The sequence below is a fragment of the Labeo rohita genome, chromosome 13, assembly GCF_022985175.1.
Source record: "Labeo rohita strain BAU-BD-2019 chromosome 13, IGBB_LRoh.1.0, whole genome shotgun sequence".
Classification (NCBI taxonomy): Eukaryota; Metazoa; Chordata; class Actinopteri; order Cypriniformes; family Cyprinidae; genus Labeo; species Labeo rohita.
In genome coordinates, this window is record NC_066881.1 from 26883077 (window position 1) to 26906396 (window position 23320).

At 36.0% G+C, this 23320-nt stretch overlaps 1 protein-coding gene across 3 annotated transcripts in view; it reads left to right on the forward strand.

Annotated features, from left to right (window-relative positions):
- adgrb3 (adhesion G protein-coupled receptor B3) overlaps positions 1-23320 on the forward strand; it is a 206300-nt gene that overhangs the window by 80865 nt on the left and 102115 nt on the right. Inside the window, exons 3-5 of one of the 3 annotated variants that reach the window (XM_051125797.1) lie at positions 13398-13508; positions 16524-16685; positions 20909-21073. In XM_051125797.1, coding sequence (XP_050981754.1) covers positions 13398-13508; positions 16524-16685; positions 20909-21073 — 438 coding nt within the window. The remainder of the gene's footprint in view (positions 1-13397; positions 13509-16523; positions 16686-20908; positions 21074-23320) is intronic. The other 2 variants (XM_051125798.1, XM_051125799.1) reach the window with 2 other exon arrangements.

The following is a 23320-nucleotide window of genomic DNA, read 5'->3' on the forward strand; positions in this document are numbered from 1 at the left end:
TTTCTCTCACCCGGACAAATCATGAATTTTAACGACTACGGCTGCCCTCTTCTTGCAGAAAATCAACATAACAGCTGCGAGGGAAAATCATAATTATAAGAAGGACACTGAGTTGCAAAGTCCAAGATCAAATTGAGAGTTGTATTGTTGTCAAGTGTATTATGCATAAATTTGTCTCAGTACAAGAGCAAGTCATGTAGCCGCGTCTGCGCTGTCACTGTTTGTAGCTGTAACCATATTGTCAGTAAATATTTCATAGAGTAATGGACTTCATTGAATTTCACAAGGTCCTGTTTATGCCTCCGGTCTGCCGTTAAGCACCTCTCGCCCCAGGAAACCTATTCACGGAGCGTATTCTCAATAGCGAGAGCTTTCGGTGTGTTTTGCAAGATTACAGAGTGCAGAAGCAACCTTTTGAAACATCCAGCCGACACTCTCCCTCTCTCTGGATCATTATCTTGTGTGAACATTCATCACTTCCCTCATTTTATGCAGGATTTCAACATCATCATAATTTAAAAGGCTTTCTGTGCTTTGAATATGTATGTTTCTCCTTCATGTATGACACTGGGAATGGATCTCGAGGCCTTTATGCATGTATCTTTTTCATGTTCTTTTCTCTTCGTTTTTCCATCGGGTCTCCCGCTCGCTTTTCTCTCCCCACCTCATCCACTTTCTCTCATTCTGGGTGTTTGGATAGAACAGCATCTCTTTTTTTTTTCCTTGTCAGTACAAGCCTACATATAATTTAGCTGCTCTTTAGCCACGGTACAGAAAGAGAGCTAGAGTCTGAATCACGCGGGGCGAATCCCTTCAGACAGCATGTCCCCTATTTTTCAAGTCATTGTCAGAGTAAAGAGCACAGCTATCCATTCCCATCTAGCGTGGATAGAGGGCCAGCACATAGATAGCTGTCTGCTTGGGCTGTAATAAAGATAGCATGGATGCCATCTATCATGAGTAGCTCCATTGGAAATCTGCACAAAATTCTTGCTGTTCCAGCATCGGAAGCCGAACATTTGGGCCGAGCTTCGTGCCTCTACTTCATGTTTGATCACCACAGCTGCTGTGGGCCACTGGCTTTGTTCTGACGGCACCCGTACTGAACCTCCGATGGAACAAAGGACAGTGGTAGCTGCAGCTGAATTTTCTTGAACCATAAATCAAGCGAGGACTGTTTCTTTTCCTTTTTGTTTTTTTTTGTGGCCCTGCATCATCTCACAGGAGGCTTTTTCTCGGTAGTTCAAGACCTCGAAAGCTTTGCACTACTGTTTATCAAGGTAAAAGCAGAGGTCATACTAAAGCCATGTAAGTAATGACTGTGCTAAGGATGTAATGATGTTTGTTTTTTTAACTATTGGAACTATATCAAGCTCTTGATTTTTCCTAAAACTATAGTAGGTTTATATGAAGGTCACATTAAAATGTCTGAAATTTTTACTTTAATTTTTTTTTTTTAATAATAAACAGGAATTTACACAGAAGTGTGTATATATATATATATATATATATATATACAGTGGGTACGGAAAGTATTCAGACCCCCTTAAATTTTTCACTTTTTGTTATATTGCAGCCATTTGCTAAAATCATTTAAGTTCATTCTTTTCCCTCATTAATGTACACACAGCACCTCATATTGACAGAAAAACACAGAATTGTTGACATTTTTGCAGATTTATTAAAAAAGAAAAACTGAAATATCACATGGTCCTAAGTATTCAGACCCTTTGCTCAGTATTTAGTAGAAGCACCCTTTTGATCTAATACAGCCATGAGTCTTTTTGGGAAAGATGCAACAAGTTTTTCACACCTGGATTTGGGGATCCTCTGCCATTCCTCCTTGCAGATCCTCTCCAGTTCTGTCAGGTTGGATGGTAAACGTTGGTGGACAGCCATTTTTAGGTCTCTCCAGAGATGCTCAATTGGGTTTAAGTCAGGGCTCTGGCTGGGCCATTCAAGAACAGTCACGGAGTTGTTGTGAAGCCACTCCTTCGTTATTTTAGCTGTGTGCTTAGGGTCATTGTCTTGTTGGAAGGTAAACCTTCGGCCCAGTCTGAGGTCCTGAGCACTCTGGAGAAGGTTTGCGTCCAGGATATCCCTGTACTTGGCCGCATTCATCTTTCCCTCGATTGCAACCAGTCGTCCTGTCCCTGCAGCTGAAAAACACCCCCACAGCATGATGCCGCCACCACCATGCTTCACTGTTGGGACTGTATTGGACAGGTGATGAGCAGTGCCTGGTTTTCTCCACACATACCGCTTAGAATTAAGGCCAAAAAAGTTCTATCTTGGTCTCATCAGACCAGAGAATCTTATTTCTCACCATCTTGGAGTCCTTCAGGTTTTTTTTTTTTTTTTTAGCAAACTCCATGCGGGCTTTCATGTGTCTTGCACTGAGGAGAGGCTTCCGTCGGGCCACTCTGCCATAAAGCCCCGACTGGTGGAGGGCTGCAGTGATGGTTGACTTTCTACAACTTTCTCCCATCTCCCGACTGCATCTCTGGAGCTCAGCCACAGTGATCTTTGGGTTCTTCTTTACCTCTCTCACCAAGGCTCTTCTCCCCCCGATAGCTCAGTTTGGCCGGACGGCCAGCTCTAGGAAGGGTTCTGGTCATCCCAAACGTCTTCCATTTAAGGATTTTGAAGGCCACTGTGCTCTTAGGAACCATAAGTGCAGCAGAATTTATTTGTAACCTTGGCCAGATCTGTGCCTTGCCACAATTCTGTCTCTGAGCTCTTCAGGCAGTTCCTTTGACCTCATGATTCTCATTTGCTCTGACATGCACTGTGAGCTGTAAGGTCTTATATAGACAGATGTGTGGCTTTTTCTAATCATGTCCAATCAGTATAATCAAACACAGCTGGACTCAAATGAAGGTGTAGAACCATCTCAAGGATGATCAGAAGAAATGGACAGCACCTGAGTTAAATATATGAGTGTCACAGCAAAGGGTCTGAATACTCAGGACCATGTGATATTTCAGTTTTTCTTTTTTAATAAATCTGCAAAAATGTCAACAATTCTGTGTTTTTCTGTCAATATGGGGTGCTGTGTGTACATTAATGAGGAAAAAAATGAACTTAAATGATTTTAGCAAATGGCTGCAATATAACAAAGAGTGAAAAATTTAAGGGGGTCTGAATACTTTCCGTACCCACTGTATATATATATATATATATATATATATATATATAACTTAAAAAGGTTAAAATAAAATAGAAAAAATTAAATAAAATGAAGATATAATTGTTGTTGTTATAATTATTATTATTATTATTACTCTGAAAATTTGATTAACCGTTCATCATTTATTACTACGACCAAAAATAAACTAAAATAAAATAAAATAAATAATTGTTGTTGTTATAATAATATTAATAATTATTATTATTGTTATTACTCTGAAAATTGTATTAAGCATTCATCTTTTATTACTATGGCCAAATATAAAATCAAATAAAAAAATCAAATAAAAGATATAATTGTTGTTGATATTATAATAATAATAATTATTAAACAAGAATATTAATAAACAAGAATATATATATATATATATATATATATATATATATATTTATAAATAGCGATCTAGTCTTTAGTATCTCATGAGATATATATATATATATATATATATCATGAGATACTAAAGACTAGATCGCTAGATTTTAGGCAAAGTAGCATATGCCTAAAATAACAATTATGAAAATTTTATTTTATTTTTTTTTGTCATTATTGAGTCTTCATTATCTCATGATTTTTCAGAAATCATATATATTTTGGGACAAGTATAAATTTATAAAATAAATTTAAATAAAGTAAAGTAAAGTAAGCCAAAAATAATTATTATTACATTATTAGGTTTTTATTATTATTATTATTATTAACTATAATAATCTACATGATCCAAACAAATAATAATAATAATAAATATAATAAATAAAAATCACTATTTTGTTAGTGTGAAAATGCATTTTATATTTTCCGAAAGTATGGCTGTCCTTTCATAATCCAAAAGTGATGCACCAATTTTTACTTTCCTTTTCTTTCTTTCTTTTTTTTTTTTTTTTTTTTTTTTTTTTTTTTTTTTTTTTTTTTTGAAGTTAGTCTTTTCAAAAGTTATACTTGGTTACCAAGGAGACAGCAGTGTCAGTAAAGAACATCTTGAGATGAAATATGAGAAATGTGAGGTGTGAAGACAACAAAGGAAAAGCACAGTAAATATCACTTGTGAACAGATTTTTTATTATGTGTCATTTGTGGTGAAGCTGTAATTTTTGACAAAGTGTGAAGAAAACAAAAAAAACCTTTTTAGGACATAAAACACTAGCTATAAAATTCTTAGTTGAGACAGAGGACTTGGCCAATAAAAAAAAAATCCACCAAAAAATAAATTAACTTTGTGTGAGGGCAAAAAAGACCAAATTCTTCTGACACATTTGTCAACTGTCTAGTACGAATGTGAAAAAATCATATTTTTTTTAGAGAGCCATTTCCACAGAGTCAAAAGGTGGCCATATTTGAAAAAACACCCTTATTTGTAGTGAACAGTTCTGTTTCTTTCTAATACTTGAACAGATGGACTCTCGCAGAGCAAAGGTCTCATGTGCGGTCACACCGACTAAAGAGCTCCGTTTTCTTCACAGTATTCTTCACACTTCAAACCTCACAGCTGCCTTGATTACGGCTTTCAGCAGCACCTCTTGTTCAGTGATGTTGTAGACTTGTTTGATGAGCTCTTCATCTGTTGGTGGTTTAAGCTCCATGATTTCGACCCCTGACCTCAGCTGTGCTTACTGTGAACTCGCAAAAAATGTTGCCAAACTTTCCCACTCGATTTCCAAACATACAAATATCATGAACCTTTTTAATCTTTAAATGTATGGCAATACTCATAGGCGATGTATGAAGTCGTATGACCCTTTAGTTTGTCTGAAAAAGTCAAACATATTGTAGAACTTGAAATTGAAACCAAGTAAGTGAATTAGTGCTGTTAAATCGATTAATCGCGATTAATCGCATCCAAAATAAAAGTTTGTGTTTGCATAATATATGTGTGTGTAGTGTATGTATTTATATGATACTCACACATACATGTTGTGAACATGTTTTGATGATGTTTGTGGTTTAAGCTCCATGATTTCAACCCCTGACCTCAGATGTGCTCACTGTAAACTTGCTAAATGTTTTTGCAAAAATGTTCCCACTCGATTTCCAAACATACATATTATAATTTTTTTAGTCTTTAAATATATGGCTCGTCTGGAAAAGACAATCATATTGTAGAACTTGAAAATGAAATCAAGTAAATTAATTAGTGCTGTCAAATTGATTAATCGTGATTAATTGTGATTAATCGCATCCAAAATACAAGTTTGTGTTTACATAATATATGTGTGTGTACTGTGCATATTTTTTTTTTATGCATATATAAATACTCACACATACATGTAGATGTTTATATTTTTTATTTTGGATGCAATTAATCATGAGTAATCGATTTGATAGCACTAAATAAAATGACATGAAAAAAAATCAATATAACTGCAACACAGCTCTCAATCCTAATGATTAATAATGCATGTCGGCCTTTATTTTTTTGTGCATGTGTTTGAAACGTTAGCGAAAGAGTGTTAACATTAACAAGCTCTATTAAAGCTCTATATGTATAAATAAATACTCATACTGTGAACTCACAAAAAATGTCGCAAAACTTTTTCACTTGATTTTCAAACATACATATTATAAACCTTTTTAATCTTTTAATATATGGCAGTACTCACAGGTAACGCATGAAGTCATGTGACCCTTTAGCTTGTCTGGAAAAGACAATCGTATTATAGTACTTGAAATTGAAATCAAGTAAGTGAATTAGTGCTGTCAAATCGATTAATCGCGATTAAACGCATCCAAAATGCAAGTTTGTGTTCACATAATATATGTGTGTGTAGTATATGTATCTATATAATACTCACACATACATGTTGTGAACATGTTTTGATGATGTTTGTGGTTTAAGCTCCATGATTTCAACCCCTGACATCAGATGTGCTCACTGTAAACTTGCTAAATGTTTTTGCAAAAACGTTCCCACTTGATTTCCAAACATACATATTATGAATTTTTTTAGTCTTTAAATATATGGCAGTACTCATAGATGATGCATGAAGTCATGTGACCCTTTAGCTCATCTGGAAAAGAAAATCATATTGTAGAACTTGAAAATGAAGTCAAGTAAATGAATTAGTGCTGTCAAATTTATTAATCGTGATTAATCTTGATTAATTGCATCCAAAATACAAGTTTGTGTTTACATAATATATGTGAATGTACTGTGTATATTTTTAATGCATATAAATACTCACTCATACATGTAGATGTTTATATTTTTTATTTTGGATGCGATTAATCATGAGTAATCGATTTGATAGCACTAAATGAAGTGACATAAAAAAATCAATATAACTACAACACAGCTCTCAATCCTAATGATTAATAATGCATGTCGGCCTTTATTTTTTGTGCATGTGATTGAAACATTAGCGAAAGAGTGTTAACATTAACAAGCTCTATTAAAGCTCTATATGTATAAATAAATACTCACATACTGTGAACTCAAAAAATGTCACAAAACTTTTTCACTTGATTTTCAAGCACACATATTATAAACCTTTTTAATCTTTTAATATATGGCAGTACTCATAGGTAACACATGAAGTCATGTGACCCTTTAGCTTGTCTGGAAAAGACAATCATATTGTAGTACTTGACATTGAAATCAAGTAAGTGAATTAGTGCTGTCAAATCGATTAATCGCGATATATGTGTGTAGTGTATGTATTTATATAATACTCACACATACATGTTGTGGACATGTTTGTTGAGCTCTTCATCAGTTGGGTGATGTTTGTGGTTTAAGCTCCATGATTTCAACCCCTGACCTCAGATGTGCTCACTGTAAACTTGCTAAATGTTTTTGCAAAAACGTTCCCACTCGATTTCCAAACATACATATTATGACCCATGAGTTCACAGTAAGTTCACGACCCTGACCGCAGCTGTACTTACTGTGAACTCACAAATGTCACAAAACTTTTTAACTCAATTTACAAACATACATATTATGAACTTTTTAAATCTTAAAATATATGGCAGTACTCATAGATGATACATGAAGTCATGTGACCCTTTAGCTTGTCTGGAAAAGACAGTCATATTGTACAACTTGAAACTGAAATCAAGTCAGTGAATTAGTGCTGTCAACTCGATTAATTGCGATTAATCGCATCCAAAATAAGTGATTCATGAATTTGAGTTTACGTAATATATGTGTGTGTACTGTGTGTATTTATATGTATAAATAAATACTCACACATACATGTTGTGAACATGTTTTGATGATGTTTGTGGTTTAAGCTTCATGATTTCGACCTCTGACATCAGATGTGCTCACTGTAACCTTGCTAAATGTTTTTGCAAAAACGTTCCCACTCGATTTCCAAACATACATATTATGAATTTTTTAGTCTTTAAATATATGGCAGTACTCATAGATGATGCATGAAGTCATGTGACCCTTTAGCTTGTTTGGAAAACACAATCATATTGTAGAACTTCAAGTAAATGAATTAGTGCTGTCAAAATGATTAATCGCGATCAATCGCGATTAATCACTTCCAAAATAAAAGTTTGTGTTTACATAATATATGTGTGTGTACTGTGTATATTTTTTATGCATATATAAATACTAACACAAACATGTAGATGTTTATATTTTTTATTTTGGATGCGATTAATAACGAGCAATCGATTTGATAGCACTCTCAGTCCTAATGATTAATAATGCATGTTGGCCTTTTTTTTGTGCATGTGATTGAAACGTTAGCGAAAGAGTGTTAACATTAACAAGCTCTATTAAAATAGTGCTAATCACAGTGATATTTGCTACATGTGAATGACTATTAGCATCATTTACTTGACATTTCACTGACTTATAACCGCTTGCTGACAGAAAGCAAAATACCGTGAATGTACACTAATGAATCCCTGTTTAAATAGTTGTTTTAACTTTTTTTTAAACTTTCTCCCCCTCTCTTTTACTGACTCACTGTTGCCGTGGAAACGTTCTATTGTAGAAGTGATGCTAAAGGATTCATTAGGTCTGTAGAGAGTTTGTTATTCTTCCATTGAACAATTGAGACTCAATCAATGTAGCCTGATATAGCTTACTGTCTCTAATGGGAACGTCTCTCTCTGACGACATGGATGCGTTCTCTCTCATACTGAAGTATACTGCTTGTGTCCCAGAAGATATTTTGTCATCTCCACTGAAAAGACCAGTATAAACCAGCCTGGCTTGTTTTGTTCCTGTTTGTGTGGTGTCGATACTGCTCTAGCTGGAGACCTGTGAAAGTTAACAGTAGCTAATTAACAGACATAATGAAAACACCAGCAATGGACCATACTAGTCTTTTCAGCTGAGAAAATGAAGATTACAGCTTTCAGTTATCAAAAGTACAAAAGTTTCCTGATGTTAAAAGGAAAGTTCACTCAAAAATGAAAATTGTCATGATTTACTCACACTCATGTCATTCCAAAAGAAGATATTTTCAAAGGGTCCAAAATACTACCATTGAGTTTCATTGTATGTTCCACAGAAGAAAGAACGTCATACAGGTTTGGAACGAGATGAGTGAAGTGAATAATGACAGACAAACTATTCCCTTAAGAGCTATTTTTAATTCCCTGTATTATAACAGTTATGTCTGTTATGAAATATGTGGACAATTTTTGTCTCCAGCCATTTGAACAAATCAAAAAACTAAAAGTATTCTTCAAACCTCTGAATTCATCAGTGTATAATCATGAATCTGACTGAAACATTTTGTAACATATGAGACTGTATTGTAATTTGTATGCTTATTTGTTTCTACTAGACAAAATAATAAGAAACCATCATGCTGCTCTCATATTTAAGTAATACTTCGTCCAAAACTGAAATGCTCTCACCTTTTACTCGTGCACTCCCCTTGTTGCACCCAGTGGCATCACAATTTCACGACCCAGTGTCTGAAAGTGCCATATTTGATTTGAGAGCTAGCAGAGGTTATGATTTTCAGGGAGAAATGACTCAAATTCAAGCCTGTTCTCACACAAAGCTATCTGAAAACTTCAGAAGACTTAGCACAAGAGATGTATGGACCACTTTTATGATACTTTTATGATGCTTTTTTCATTTCAGAGCTTGACAGCACTTGTCATTATATGACAAAAACCAGCAATCCTGGTATTCTTCAGATTTTAACCGTTTCTGTTCCACAGACATGTGGGTGTGGAATATCATGATTAAATGAGGACAATATTTTTGGGTGAGATATGTTACTGAAATTTGCTGAAAATTTGCTAAAATATCTAAAATGTAGATTAGTTTGTTTCCTTATCAGAACAGATTTGAAGAAATTCATCAACAGTGATCCTCGGTTGTGAAGGGATGCCGTCAGAATGAGAATCCAAACAGCTGATAAAAAATAATAATAATAAAAAATAAAAAATATTATAATAATCCAGTCCATCCGGTAATGTCTTGTGAGATGAAAAGCTTCATTAAGGGCATTTTAACTTAAAACTATGCTTCTGGAAAAAATACTAGTCTATAGCTAGTATATAGTTTTTGGGATTGACAACCGCATTTACTTACAGATGTGAGTCTCAAAATGTCCCGTTCACACAGCAGCTTACAGACGCGTTTGTATGACTGTCTGTATGAACTTGCAACGGGAGTCAATCCCGTATTCCTTACCAGTAACCATAGCAGCAGTGGCCGAAGTAATATCAAAGATGGCGACGGCCATAAAACTGAAAGTCTTATCACTTTCTGACACGAGTCCAAGCGAGCCGCGAGTTCATTCATCAAACTTTCAGTAACCGACAGTGGCTTTTATATTTGGGTGAAGAGAGGAGCATTTGAATCGCACACAGCACAAAACTGACGGGAGCAGCTCCGTTGGAGACTGGATATAAAACTTTCAGATGACACATAGCTCATTTCTCCATCACTGTAAGTTACCGAAACCACACATGAGAGCACACAACACACTGTAGACGCGCGTTTGTGCGGTAGAGCGGCTCTCTCGCACTGAATGACGTGACAGACAACTATTTGTCCAGTCCTGTTCACTGATATATAATGGACCCTTTTCACAAGCCTGTGATGACGCGTTTCAACGGTCATCATCATCATAAATCCTTTAAAGTTTTTTAATATTTTGATTTTTAAAAATATGTATGTACATTTATAACACTATACTTTGTATTATATCACCTTTTCATCAAGTTACAAAAAAAAAAAATAGTTAACGCTATTCGAGGGTGTTTCTAATGTCGTGTCTATGGAAAGGGATGGTAAATTTGACATTGTTCTCTCCTCTGACTGCCGATATCAGTCTCTCTCAATTTTTTTCCTTTGATTGAAAGTCATGAAAACACTATCGTGTAGTTTTTCTTTTGCTATTTGAGCAAATGAAAATGCAAAAAAAATATTTGTGGTACTCTCCCATTCACTGCTCTCGGATTTTACCCAACTATGACGACTTCCGCTATGAGAAACCCGGAAATGTTAGAAAGGTCCATAGAGAATATAACAGAGACGGATCGAACACCTCCAGTGGCTTCACTGCCTATCGGCAGTCATTATATATAGATCAGTGGTCCTGTTCCATTGACACAGAGCGTGTGTTCTGAGAATGCGGTTGTGAGTCCTGCAAATGTACGGGTGTGAGTTCGGTAATAGGATGCGGTTGTCACACCTGTAAATAACAGTACTGTACATGTAAATAACCGAACGTAACCGTATTAAGGACTCAAATATAGGACTGACAACGTATTCTGCTGCTGTGTGAAGTAGCCTAAATCCATAACGCATGCTCCCAGTGTTGGGGAAAGTTACTTTTAAAAGTTATGCTAGTTACTTTTTAAATCTGGGCAGGGCTTGCTTCTTTGTTTTTAATATAAAACAATTCTAATGTAAAAGCCCTTTTACACCATAAGTGAAATGAATTCACCTCAGGCTGAAAGAAAAGTACATTTATGCAGGAGAACACTCTTTAGCTATAAAAAAAAAAAAAACGAAGCACGAATGCTAGTTTATCTAAAGTCATTTTTGCTTATTAGTATGGTTGAACTGCATCATCGAAGGTCAGCAGCAAAGACACTGGTTAATAAAATGGGATTCAATACATAAAGGATATTTGTTTTATTTGACATTTAATTATTGCAGGGTTGCGTCATATTCTGAGTTTGCATTTCACTGTTTTTATTCATTTTGAGGAAAACTGAATCTGTTTTTTGTGAGTGAGATGAATTAATGCATGTTCACATTTAGTCTAGAATACAGTAACATCATGTTTACTCCCAATTTCCTGACAGGAGACTTGTCAATCAATAAATGGGGAAAAAAGTAAAAAAAAAAAAAGTTTTTTTCTTATAAATTCAAAAGTAATGCATCACTTTACTAGTTACTTGAAAAAAGTAATTTTATTACGTAACTCACGTTACTTGTAATGTGTTACCCCCCAACACGGCATGCTTCAGTGAAAAAGTCCATACAGTGTTGTCCTCTTACATCGAAATCCACCGACACATTTATTTAGAACTGTTTCGCTTGTAAACAGTGCTTGATCTGTGCGTATTTCTCTCCTGATTAGACAAGATGACTTTTTCACTAGAGAAAGCAATGTTATGATTAGAGGACTTGTATTTTTGCCGGAAGCAATGGTTTGAAGTAAAAAATCGTAATGATGGATTTATTATAAGCACGCAGCTTATTGCTTCACAAGATGTTAATTGATAGACTGGAGTCTTGCGGAGTGTTGTGCTGTTTTATCAGCTGTTTGAGGTTCAGCTGTTGGTGAGCAAGTGATGTAACGCTAAATTTCTCCAAATCTGTTCCGATGAAGGATCATACTCATCTATATCATTGAACATGCCAGGACTGAAGTAGAAAAATGTCGAAAATTCCTTGTTTATTATCCCTAACATCTTCAAATGCGGTTCCAGTGTGGCATTGTGTCAGAGAAATAAAAATGTGTTGCTTGAGGACAGCCCCTTGCCACCCACTCTAACAATGTTTTTGTGACTTATGTTGTAGTGTGTCATTGCTATAATTTATACAGTATGTTCTGTGGCAGCGCTTTGAATTTGTTTGCTTTTTTGTTTTTTTAAGTTGTGCTGGAGAAAGCAGAAAGGGAGTGGGGAAATGCTCTAGGCCCACCTGGGTCAAGGACAGAGTCGTAAACATGTGTATGACCAAATGGCTCTTGCAGCCGCAGGCCTGAAATCCTCCATAACGGCATTATAGCTTTTAAACACACAGCCTTTCACCTCAAACCTTTGCTTCGCGCTGTCGCAACATCAAGGGTGTTAAACTTGAAGTAAAAGACATTGTACCTTCTCACGTCAATGGAGTAATTCCCAATTAGCAATGGAAGCATGGCTGTGTCTTTTTGCTTTTGATCTGTTTCAACTCCATCTATGAAACATGCGCTGAAAACAAGACTGCAACCCCCTAAAGATAAAAACAGATGTTTTATACATGGATTGAGACGAGTAAAAATAGAAAGCAACTCAACACAGGCTTATTTGAATCGGGACAGTGTATTTGTTTCTTGACAAAACAGTTTTAATGGAGTAATTGATTATGATAAGAACAAAGAGAAATTAGCCATATTGTTGCGGCGAAAAGAGTGTAATTAATCCAAAACGAGCGCTACACAGCTTAGCATACAATTGCGAGATAATTCATCTTTTGATATTCTGTTAGATATAACAGCTCATAATTCCTTTACTAATTCTGGGTCTTAACTAACTAATTATTCCAAAAGCCTGGATCTGTTGCAGGCACTGTGGATCAATCTAGCATGTCCATGACACCCCCCCCCTTCCCTCGCCACCCCCCTTCCTTCCTCTGTGGCTTTCCAATGGCTTACACATTTTCCTTTCTCTCTTTTTTTTTTATCCTTTCTTTTTTTGTTTTCGGGAGGGGAGGGGTGGAGGTTAATTCAGCGTCTTGTTAAAAAGCCAATGTAAGTTGATTTTGCATGTGTTTGTATGTGTCATAGCTGTGCTTCTAAGCTCAATTAATACTCCCAGCTCATCACTGATAAAGCGTTCTGTGCACTGTTCTTTGCTTTCCTAGAAAGGCTAAAGCTAAAAGACAAGAGTGACGAGTTAAATAAAGCTGTCCATGTGTGATATACTTTCATTTTGTTTTAAAGCCATGTACTGCGAGCCACCTCTACGTTCCAGAATTGTGCTAAGCTCTTTTGTTCCCTTTTCTCTCTCTCTTTCTGAAGATTTTGTATCAAAGCCTAGTTTTCATGAACCTCTATTCTGTCCCTAGAATATGGAATGATCGGAGAACATACTGTAAAAAGTCAGCGGCCAAGATCAGTACATGACACAAAGGGCCTACAGGAGCGAGATGAATCTGCTAAATTTATGGCACAAACTGGTAATACAATAGTTATGCTTCTTTCCTTTCCTATGTAAACTAAACTTAATTTTCATCTTAAGTCACTTGCATGCTATCTTCTGTACTGCACCTTTAAGTGACAATGTTTATTTATCATATTTATTATTTTTTGTCCCTCTTCCACTTTGTTAATATAGACAGAATTGGCCATTTCTGCAAACTGACACGATGCTTAATTGGGCTTCTATTTGTTTTAACCTTGTTTTAACCACCACTAAAAGAAATAAATGTAACGCAAACTTGTTAAAACGTAGATTAAATAAATGATTAACATTTAACAGTAAACACTTGTGGTTATCCAGCTGTTTAAAGGTGAAATAACCCTGATATATTACCTTTAAAAGTGCCAAAACACAAGGCCTGTAGAAACTGTTTCCCTTTCTTTTCCTTTGCTTTAATTTCCCTGTTTTTCTTTTCTGGTTTTATTTGTTTCCTGCATGTAGATGATCTGTATAGCTGTTATGGGGAGGGACGTTAAGCAGCCATCTTACTTTGTTTTAAGTTTTGCACCTTTTGTATATTTGTGACATTTGTGTAGCACTTAATATCGTTTAAGTTGCAAATCATTGTGCATACTAAACCTTAACAACCTTGTTTCCATTCCAATCAGTCGTTTATGTGTTTATTTATTTCCATTTAGAAATGAAAATCTGAACAGAATGTCATTCATCCTGCATTTAGTTTCTCATTTTCAGATTGTCTGAGTTGTTGTTCCACTTCATCCAGAGTTGATCCACCTTTCAATCTAATCTAATCTCTGAGAATGGCGGAGGAAATTGCCCATATGTACCCAAGGTCATTGCCAGTAGATTCTCTGGTAGTTAGTGCAAACAAACCAAACTGAAATCTTGAGTGTACAAGCAACCAAATATTTGCATATGTTTTGAGCATATGAGCCTAAATTATTCAGTTAAAACTAAACTGTTTTAACAAGGCTTGACTTGAAAGCAATAAACGTAAAAAATAAATAACATTTAACCATATCAGTGAATATTTTGACAGGCAAAATGAAAGCATTAAATGTTAGTAAGTTGAAGATTTTCCTTCTCATACTATCCCTTTATTCAGCATCACATGGCAATTGTGGATAATGATAACACGTGCTTTTAAGGAGACAGTTTTCTTGCTTATTAAATGTTTGGCAGTGTCAAATTCTCTGGAAATCAAATGTCTTATTAGCGCTTGGTCTGGCCATGCAATTGCTCATTGGGAATTACAGGCGATCCAGAGTGCAGCATTTAGCGAACAGATATAAAACACAAAGCTAATCTCAAAGTGTTTGCCAGAAAGCAGCCTATGCTTTTAAACCAACAATTATATCAACTTTATTTAGCAATCATGCATTCTAATGCCAGCAAACAATGCCAGTGATTGGATTGACATTACAGTTGGTAAATCATAATGTTTCCAGCTTTCTAACAGCTTTGATTGTTCGGATTCGACATAGAAAGTTCTTCCATCAAGTGATTCTCAAATGCGACCAACGCTGCCGAAAATTGCTGTGATCTGCTGAATATGCTGGGGGAAACGCAAACCATCCCCGTCTTTCTCGACAATCTCCAATTCTAATTGATTTCGCTTCAAAGAGACAAGAAGCTTTAGCTTAAATCCAGGAGATCTGAGATCTAAAAGAGTGAACCGCAGTCTAGACTGAGGGCCAGAGGTCTGTTCTTCTGTGCAACTGTAGTTAGTAGAAAACTAACTCTCATCAAAGATCATTCTCTCTAACTTTTAGAGGCCATGTTGCATGCATTCTGCATAGTTTATCATATTTTATATATTTCATCTATTAGTTTTGTTTGCCTTTTTCCTTTCAGTTGATTTCATCTAATCGGTTGCATGCATGATTTTAAAATATAAATATGAAGTTAAACCTTAGTATTTTTAGGATGCTAGTATAATTAAAGCTCCCATTATGATATCTGTTTTGGGGCCACACAGTAAAATGGATATGATCCTGCTTTGAATATGCATAAATGTATTAATCATTCTTAAATGCTTTTGTATCGTTTTTTGTCATTGTAATCTTTCAGGATATTTGTAAATTGTATTATATTGAATGCCATACCAGGACACGTTTGCTCATTTGTGCTTTTGGAAATCTTCCTTCCTGCAGAGTTTAGCTGTGTCCGAAATCAAAGCCAGATGTCTTGCTTCCCACTCAGTCAATGATTTAATAGGCAGCATGTCCTTATGAAGATGCTTCCTGCTTTGAGACCGCATGTATAATGATCTAGAACAAATTCAAGTGAGCTTAGAGATAATCTAATGAATATTTAATGCTTATTTCTCAGCTGAAATGGAATCATAAGTTCATAAGTTATAAATTACATCTATAAACTAAACATTCAAGACACCATTTTTATTCTTTTAACCAATCGCACCCAGGTGATTGTGAGAAATAGTTAAAGGAGCAGTTCACCCAAAAAAGACAATTCTGTCATCATTTATTACCGCATGTCATTCTTTTGTGTATCATAAAATAGTCTTTTTGTGTACAATGAAAGTCAGTAGTGTCCAGTGTTGTTTTGGAATGCACTGACTTTCATTTTATGGACAAAAACAGCTGAAACATTCATCATACAGCTTTCTAATGACATGTGAGTGGGTAAATGATGACTCACTTTTGAGTGAACTATCCGTTGAAGTAGACAGGATGGACACAGCCTAGTTGTACCTCTAACCAAACACATCTAAACCAGCTTATCAGCTAAAACCAGCTAAACTCTGCAGAAAACTAGATCTCTATGAGCAGGACCGGGCGTCTCTGCTCCGGGATATTTGAGCCCTGAAAGTCATTCAGGCAGGATCACATCAAATATACGTAAGAAATGACGCTCCTTTAGAGCTCATCCCATTTGGAGCCTTTAAGATATACTGTGGCTTCTTAGTGTGTAACTTAGTGAGGCCCCTCCTGCTCCTACTGGCTCCACCCCCTTGGGGTGTCACATGACCATGTTACTGCTTTTAACTGGTGTCACCCTTCTCCTACAGGTGACCCTGGTGCTGAGGAGTGGTCCCAGTGGAGCTTATGCTCAGTTACATGCGGTCAAGGGTCGCAGGTGCGAACAAGAACATGTGTCTCACCTTACGGATCACACTGCAGCGGCCCTTTAAGAGAATCCAGGGTGTGCAATAACACTGCCGCCTGCCCAGGTAGTGTTAGTCACAGACACTGGACTGTCCTTCAGAATCTGTATCTTTCATCATTCAGGGCAGAAGATTGCCGTCATTATTTGCTGTCATTGCTTCATTTTTATGTTAAATGTGTTATTATTATTTTCATGATTATTATTTATCTTTGTGTCTGCTCTGATTTTTCCACTTGTGTTTTTGGCCATGCATCCTGTCATTTGTTTGTTTTATGTTGCTCCATTGATTTTCTCATTCTTTTGTCACTCTTTTCATGTCCCTCTTCTCGATGTGTGACTTAGCTGAGCTTTTTATACAATTCCAACACTAAGCGAAAGCTTTCAGAAGTGTGTCTGTTGGTGCATGCAGAAGAAAAATGTAGAAGAAAGGGGGAAAAGGCTAATCTATCCCCATATGGCCAGAAAAGCGACCTGAATTACCCTCTTGTTTTAAAATCTTTAATTACTGGAGGTATCGACCTTTAATTCATCATTTTCTGAGGTGCCATCTTAATGGAGTTGGGCGCAACGATACTTCAGCACCATTGAACTTGCTGTCTCCGGCTAACTGGATTTTTATTTCAAGTAAAAGGGCGTAAAAAGAGGCCTGTTGTTTTTTCCCTTCATCACGAGCTCTGAAAATGCAGTTCAGCTCTTTTAGGACTTTTGGTATCGGTAAATTAATGCTGTTTACATGTTACCTCAGCAGCATTGAACTTATGTCACAAGCTAACTGGATTTTTATTTTAAGTAAAAGGGCATGAAAAGAGACTTGTTTTGTTTACACCATTAGCTTTAAAAATGGCAATTCAGCTCTTTTAAGACTTCTTATATGGCTAAATCAATGTGGTTTACACAGCATTATAGATATACACCTTTTCCCTGCACCATGAAAAATATACAGGCGTATCTCACTAACACATATGCTAGAAAGATGTGTGTGTGTGGAAATTGTTATTGATAGTGAAATCATCATTAACTGTAATAATCTGGTTTATGAACACCAATCTTTGACCATGCTACTGTATATAACTAAAGCACTGAAACATGAAGTTTCACTTTTTTCCTCACAGTCAAGGGAAGGATTTATGTATGTTGCTAATTAACTTTCCTGAACATAAATTTAAGCAGCGTTAATGGAGCTGCTTTGCATCCAAGATTAAAAATGGCGTTCACGTTTGCCATTGAGTGCAGAATTTCTCCAAATCAACTCAAAAAAGCTTCTCAGATCAGTTCGGTGCTTGAAAAGGCTTGGAGGCACATATAAATGACATAAGGCTAGACCACAGCTTAAGGGATTGGAAATAAGACCCACCATGTCTCTTGAATGCTCAAATAAAACCATTTATTCCCCTTCTGGACTAGCTTGGACAGCAGCCTAATTGAGCACAACATTGTTTTTCTTTGAGGGCAGCCCTTATTTACATCATTTTACTGTATTATGCGGCAAAGCATTGGGGGAATAAGTTATGTACTAGCACACAGGGCTTTCACACTACGGTATGTGTTTTATAGATTGGGAAATTCATATAGTCAGCTGCATCAAAATAAAGACATAACTCATCCCAGCTAATCCCCATTCCCCTTTAGATAACGTTTAAGACTAATCAAACAGAGCACTCGTTTTACGAGAGGTTAAAAAATGGGTCAATTTGTTTAAAATTTCTCAAGTGTATTTATTATTTTTTTTTTTTACATTGAATATCAAGTGGCGACCCAATGCAGTACATAAAAGTGAGCAAAAATGTCCATAAAGAAAATTATTTTGATATACTAAAATAAACCCAAATAATAAATATGGCTGAATAGAAAAATAAGCTAAATTTATTGTTGTCTTGATTTGTTCTTGATTTTTTTTTTTTTTTTTTTTTTTTGTTTTTACTTATGAAGGGACGTCAGATAAGCTGACCATGTTGGCATCTTCCTAAATTTCACTACTGGTCAATATATATAAAATATATAACATATTAAAATAAGTCTTTTGCTCATCAGTTGTTTAAAAATCAGTAAAATCAGTATTATTGTGAAATATTATTATAATTAAAAATAAATGTTTTCTATTATGATATTTCAGAATGTACGTAATTTTTGTGATGGTAAAGCCGAATTTTTAGTAGCCATTACTCCAGTCTTCTCCCAAATAGCACATATACATCTGCAAGATGTCTGGTAAAGATCACTTGATCTGAAAAGCATCTTTTGTGTACAAACATCTGACAGACGTCTGTAAGATGTCAGTTTTACATACATTCTCAGTCTTAAACATCTTAAAGACATCTAATAGACGTCTGTTTGACATCTGAGAGAAAAGATCCTATAGATGTATTGCAGATTAGCAAACACTCTAAAAAATATGTCTTCCAGATGTAAATGCTGACATCAAATAGACATCTCTAACATGTATGTGTGCTATCAGGGTAGTGTCACATCCCATATGGCACACGTACATCTGCAAGATGTTTGTTAAAGATCACTTGATCTGGAAAGCATCTTTTGTGTACAAACATCTGACAGACGTCTGTAAGATGTCAGTTTTTACATACATTCTAAATCATAAACATCTTAAAGACGTCTAAAAGATGTTCATTTGACTTCTGATAGGAAACGTCCTATAGACATGTTGGAGATGAGCAAACACTCTTAAAAATATGTCTTGCAGATGTAACTGCAGATGTCAAATAGACATCTCTAACATGTATGTGTGCTATCAGGGTAGTGTCACATCCCAGATAGCACACGTACATCTGCAAGATGTCTTTTAAAGATTACTTAATCTGGAAAGCATCTTTTGTGTACAAATATCTGACAGACATCTGTAAGACGTCAGTTTTTACATACATTCTAAATCATAAACATCTTAAAGACGTCTAAAAGATGTTCATTTGACTTCTGATAGGAAACGTCCTATAGACATGTTGGAGATGAGCAAATACTCTTAAAAATATGTCTTGCAGATGTAACTGCAGATGTCAAATAGACATCTCTAACATGTATGTGTGCTATCAGGGTAGTGTCACATCCCAGATAGCACACGTACATCTGCAAGATGTCTTTTAAAGATTACTTAATCTGGAAAGCATCTTTTGTGTACAAATATCTGACAGACATCTGTAAGACGTCAGTTTTTACATACATTCTAAATCATAAACATCTTAAAGACATCTAATAGACGTCTATTTGACATCTGATAGGAAATGTTCTATATATGTATTGCAGATGAGCAAACACTCTAAAAAAATAATGCCTTCCAGATGTAAATGCAGATGTCAAACATACATCTCAGAGATGTACGTGTGCTATCAGGAATCTTCCTTCAGAAATTATTATAGTATTCTGATTTAGTTCTCAAGTGATGTCTTATGATAATTAATGTTGAAAACAGTTGTGCTGCTTAATATTTTTGTGAAAACCAAAAATATTAAGCATGTTTGCTGAATAAAAGTATTCATTTTCTTGGTAGTGTAGCTAGCTTCAAATAAATTAGCACAAAAATACTGTAGAACTGGATGTACAGACTTTGTAGACAACAAAACAACTGTAGACAACTGCACTATTATATAGTTAGTAATTAGAACCCATTTTTGGTTCACACCCCACTATTAAGTAAAAAGAATGGCATATGTTTTGTGACATTACCTTTTATCTCCTTATAAATGAGTCCAACAGGAAATAAAAAAGTGTCCTGTTAATGGTGAAGTCATTGAGCTGGTTTTGCAAAGACTGGCTTTCCATGAGTGCTTCAACGAGAGTTTGTTTTTAATTAATGCTCTTTGAGTGGGATTGGAGTTTTCATTATACAGTAAGAGCATTAGAGAGGGGGATTTGACGTTTGGAGGGGAAACGGTGCCCAGCAGTCTTGACACTGATGACTGGATTAAGCCCCAGTAAGTGCGCGCGCAGAACGCACACCTGGGACTTTGATAAGTGCGCTAAGAGAGCCGAGACGAATTTGGCGCGGCTGCGGCAGCCCTCCCGGCGCGTCTTTCATCACGCTAAGACAAAAGAATGTCATCAGCCGTGGTGCTCGGGATGGGGGTGGAGTGGTATGGGATTGGGAAAGGTAAATTGTAAAGAAAAGGGGAAATGATGCAGTTGTTTTGATTCATTGCGGCTGTGTAACAGCTGTTGATAAACAGGCTCGATGCTGGAGGTGTTTCACTGCTGCATTTGAATGAGGCTGCGTGTGGGGGTGTGTGTGCGTGCCGTGAGCGGTGTTTATTTGTCTTAACTCTTGTCCTCTGTTGGCAGTGCACGGTACGTGGGAAGAGTGGTCTCCCTGGAGCCTCTGCTCTTTCACCTGCGGGCGGGGTCATCGCACCCGCACTCGGACGTGCACTCCACCCCAGCACGGAGGAAGAGCGTGTGAGGGACCCGAGACCCAGAGCAAACTCTGCAACATCGCCCTCTGCCCAGGTCAGCTGTCCCACAACCAAAAAACACATTTAAAAAGCATTAAAGTATTAAATTCTTAGACGCGTACTAAGATCCTTCTATTATCTAGTCACTACCGAAACAGTGTATGATTTAGTCAATTGGCTGAGACTGATTTTTAACTAGACTCCTACAGTAGATAGACCCCATCATTTTGAGGTAAATGTGTTTAAAAGTCTGAAAAATCACTATCGAACACCTTAATTTTTGCAATTAAGCATACTTTTTTGGAAGTTATTCCATAACATTTAGTTTTATATGTGTACAACTCTTCAGAACTGTGCTAGCTAACCAAGTGCTGATTAGCATGTTTGAGCTAGGTTCAAAAGAATCTAAAATTGTCACTACTAAAATATTTGGTGAAGTTGCTGTAGCGACATCTTTGTTTTTTTGAGTGTTATCCCATGAAATTGTCACTAGTGAACATGTCATCATTGTTTCTGTAGTGACAAAAGGGAACACATAGTCCTCATATTTGGGGGAAATAAACTAAATTTTAGTACAGTTATGCAGTTTTTTTGTATTTTAGTATATTAGTGTTTTCGTTTGGAGGATAAAATTCTGCAATGTGATCTGGTCACTACCAAAGCATTACCGAAAATGTGCAGTAACTACTGAAACATGGGATAATTTGTTTAAAAATAAAGTATATTGAATCATCATCTAAAATGTTATGATAGGTTCAATGTATGTTCAAATGAAGGATTCCTTAACTTTAAAATCAGTATGATCAACTTTTTGCCTTTGACAAAGAAAAATTGGATTCAAAATACAACACATATCATAAATTACACTTGAAATATTGTTAAAATGTAACTGTTATTGATTGACCTCTGAAAAGTTTGTTATAAAATGGCAAAAATGTACAATGATGTACAATGTAGATGTACAGTAAGCAAAATCTTAATAGGTCAATATAACCCTTCTAATTAAATTATTATTACTGTGTTTCGGTAGTGAAAAAATTGGGGAGAGGACAAATGTTCCGAAACTTTCCGAAAACAAAATATGAAAATTAACTGCACAATTACTAGAAATGGGTACCTTGAATATTATACAATTTGCATATATTTGCAAACAAATTTTTTCAAGACATTTCCAACTCTGGACCAATTCTGTAGAATGGCCCATTTAGGCTTGTAATGATGATCAAAAGGACTGAATGATTGGGGTCCTTCTGAACCTACGTTTGGAATTTCATGTTGTCTTTGCTCTTCTTTTACTCACGTTGCATCTTCTCATGACTTCTTGCTTTATCTCATCTGTTATCTTCTTTTGCTTTTCCTGTTGTTTTTTTGTCCTCTGTTCTCTTTCATGTCTCTATTTGTGCTCTTTTCTACTTATCTCATCTCTTCTCGTCTCATTTTGTATCATCCTGTCTGTACTCCTTTTTTCTATCTTGTATATTCTCATCTTTTCTTCAGTTCTCTTCTTCTGTTATCTAATTTTCTCCTTTTGTTTCTCCTCTTCCCTTCTTGTCTCAGCTCGTGTCTCTTATTCTTTTTTATCTTCTCTTCTCTTCTCTTCTCTTCTCTTCTCTTCTCTTCTCTTCTCTTCTCTTCTCTTCTCTTCTCTTCTCTTCTCTTTTCTTCTCTTCTCATTTTGTCTCGTTTCATCTGTGCTCTTCTCCTCTGTTGTCTCATATTATTTCATTTGTGCTCTTCTCATCTTGTCTCTTCTCATCTCATTTTGTCTCTTCATCTCTTCTTAAGTTCTTTTCTCCTGTTATCTCCTTTGGTTTCTCCTCTTTTCTTCATGTCTCATGTCTCATATCTCCTATTCTTTTCTTGTCTCATCTTCTCTTCTTATATCATCTCCCCTCTTGTCTCACATCTCTTTTAGCCTAGTTTCTTCTCCTCTTGTCCTTCCTTTTGTCTTCTCGTCTTTTCTCATCTCGTCTCTCTTCTCTACTGAGTCATTCTCTCTCTTTTCCAAATCTGATGCCTCTGTTTGTCCCCTGAGCCTCTTGCTTTTCTAGCCATTCTCTAACCGTAATCAATTTTGTTGTAAATTGAAGACCACTCCACTAATTTGGATGCGGTGTGAGCCACCGTCCTCCGAGAATATTTAGGCCTGACATGGAAGCCCCTCAATGTTTGATCCCGTCTATAAAGAATCAAAGCTCATCTCACATGGAGGTGGCTCTGGGGAGTAAGCAGCAGCTGCCAGCGGTGGAACATTACAGGATCAATTACGGAATAGTTTATTATGTGGGACAGAGAGGGAATG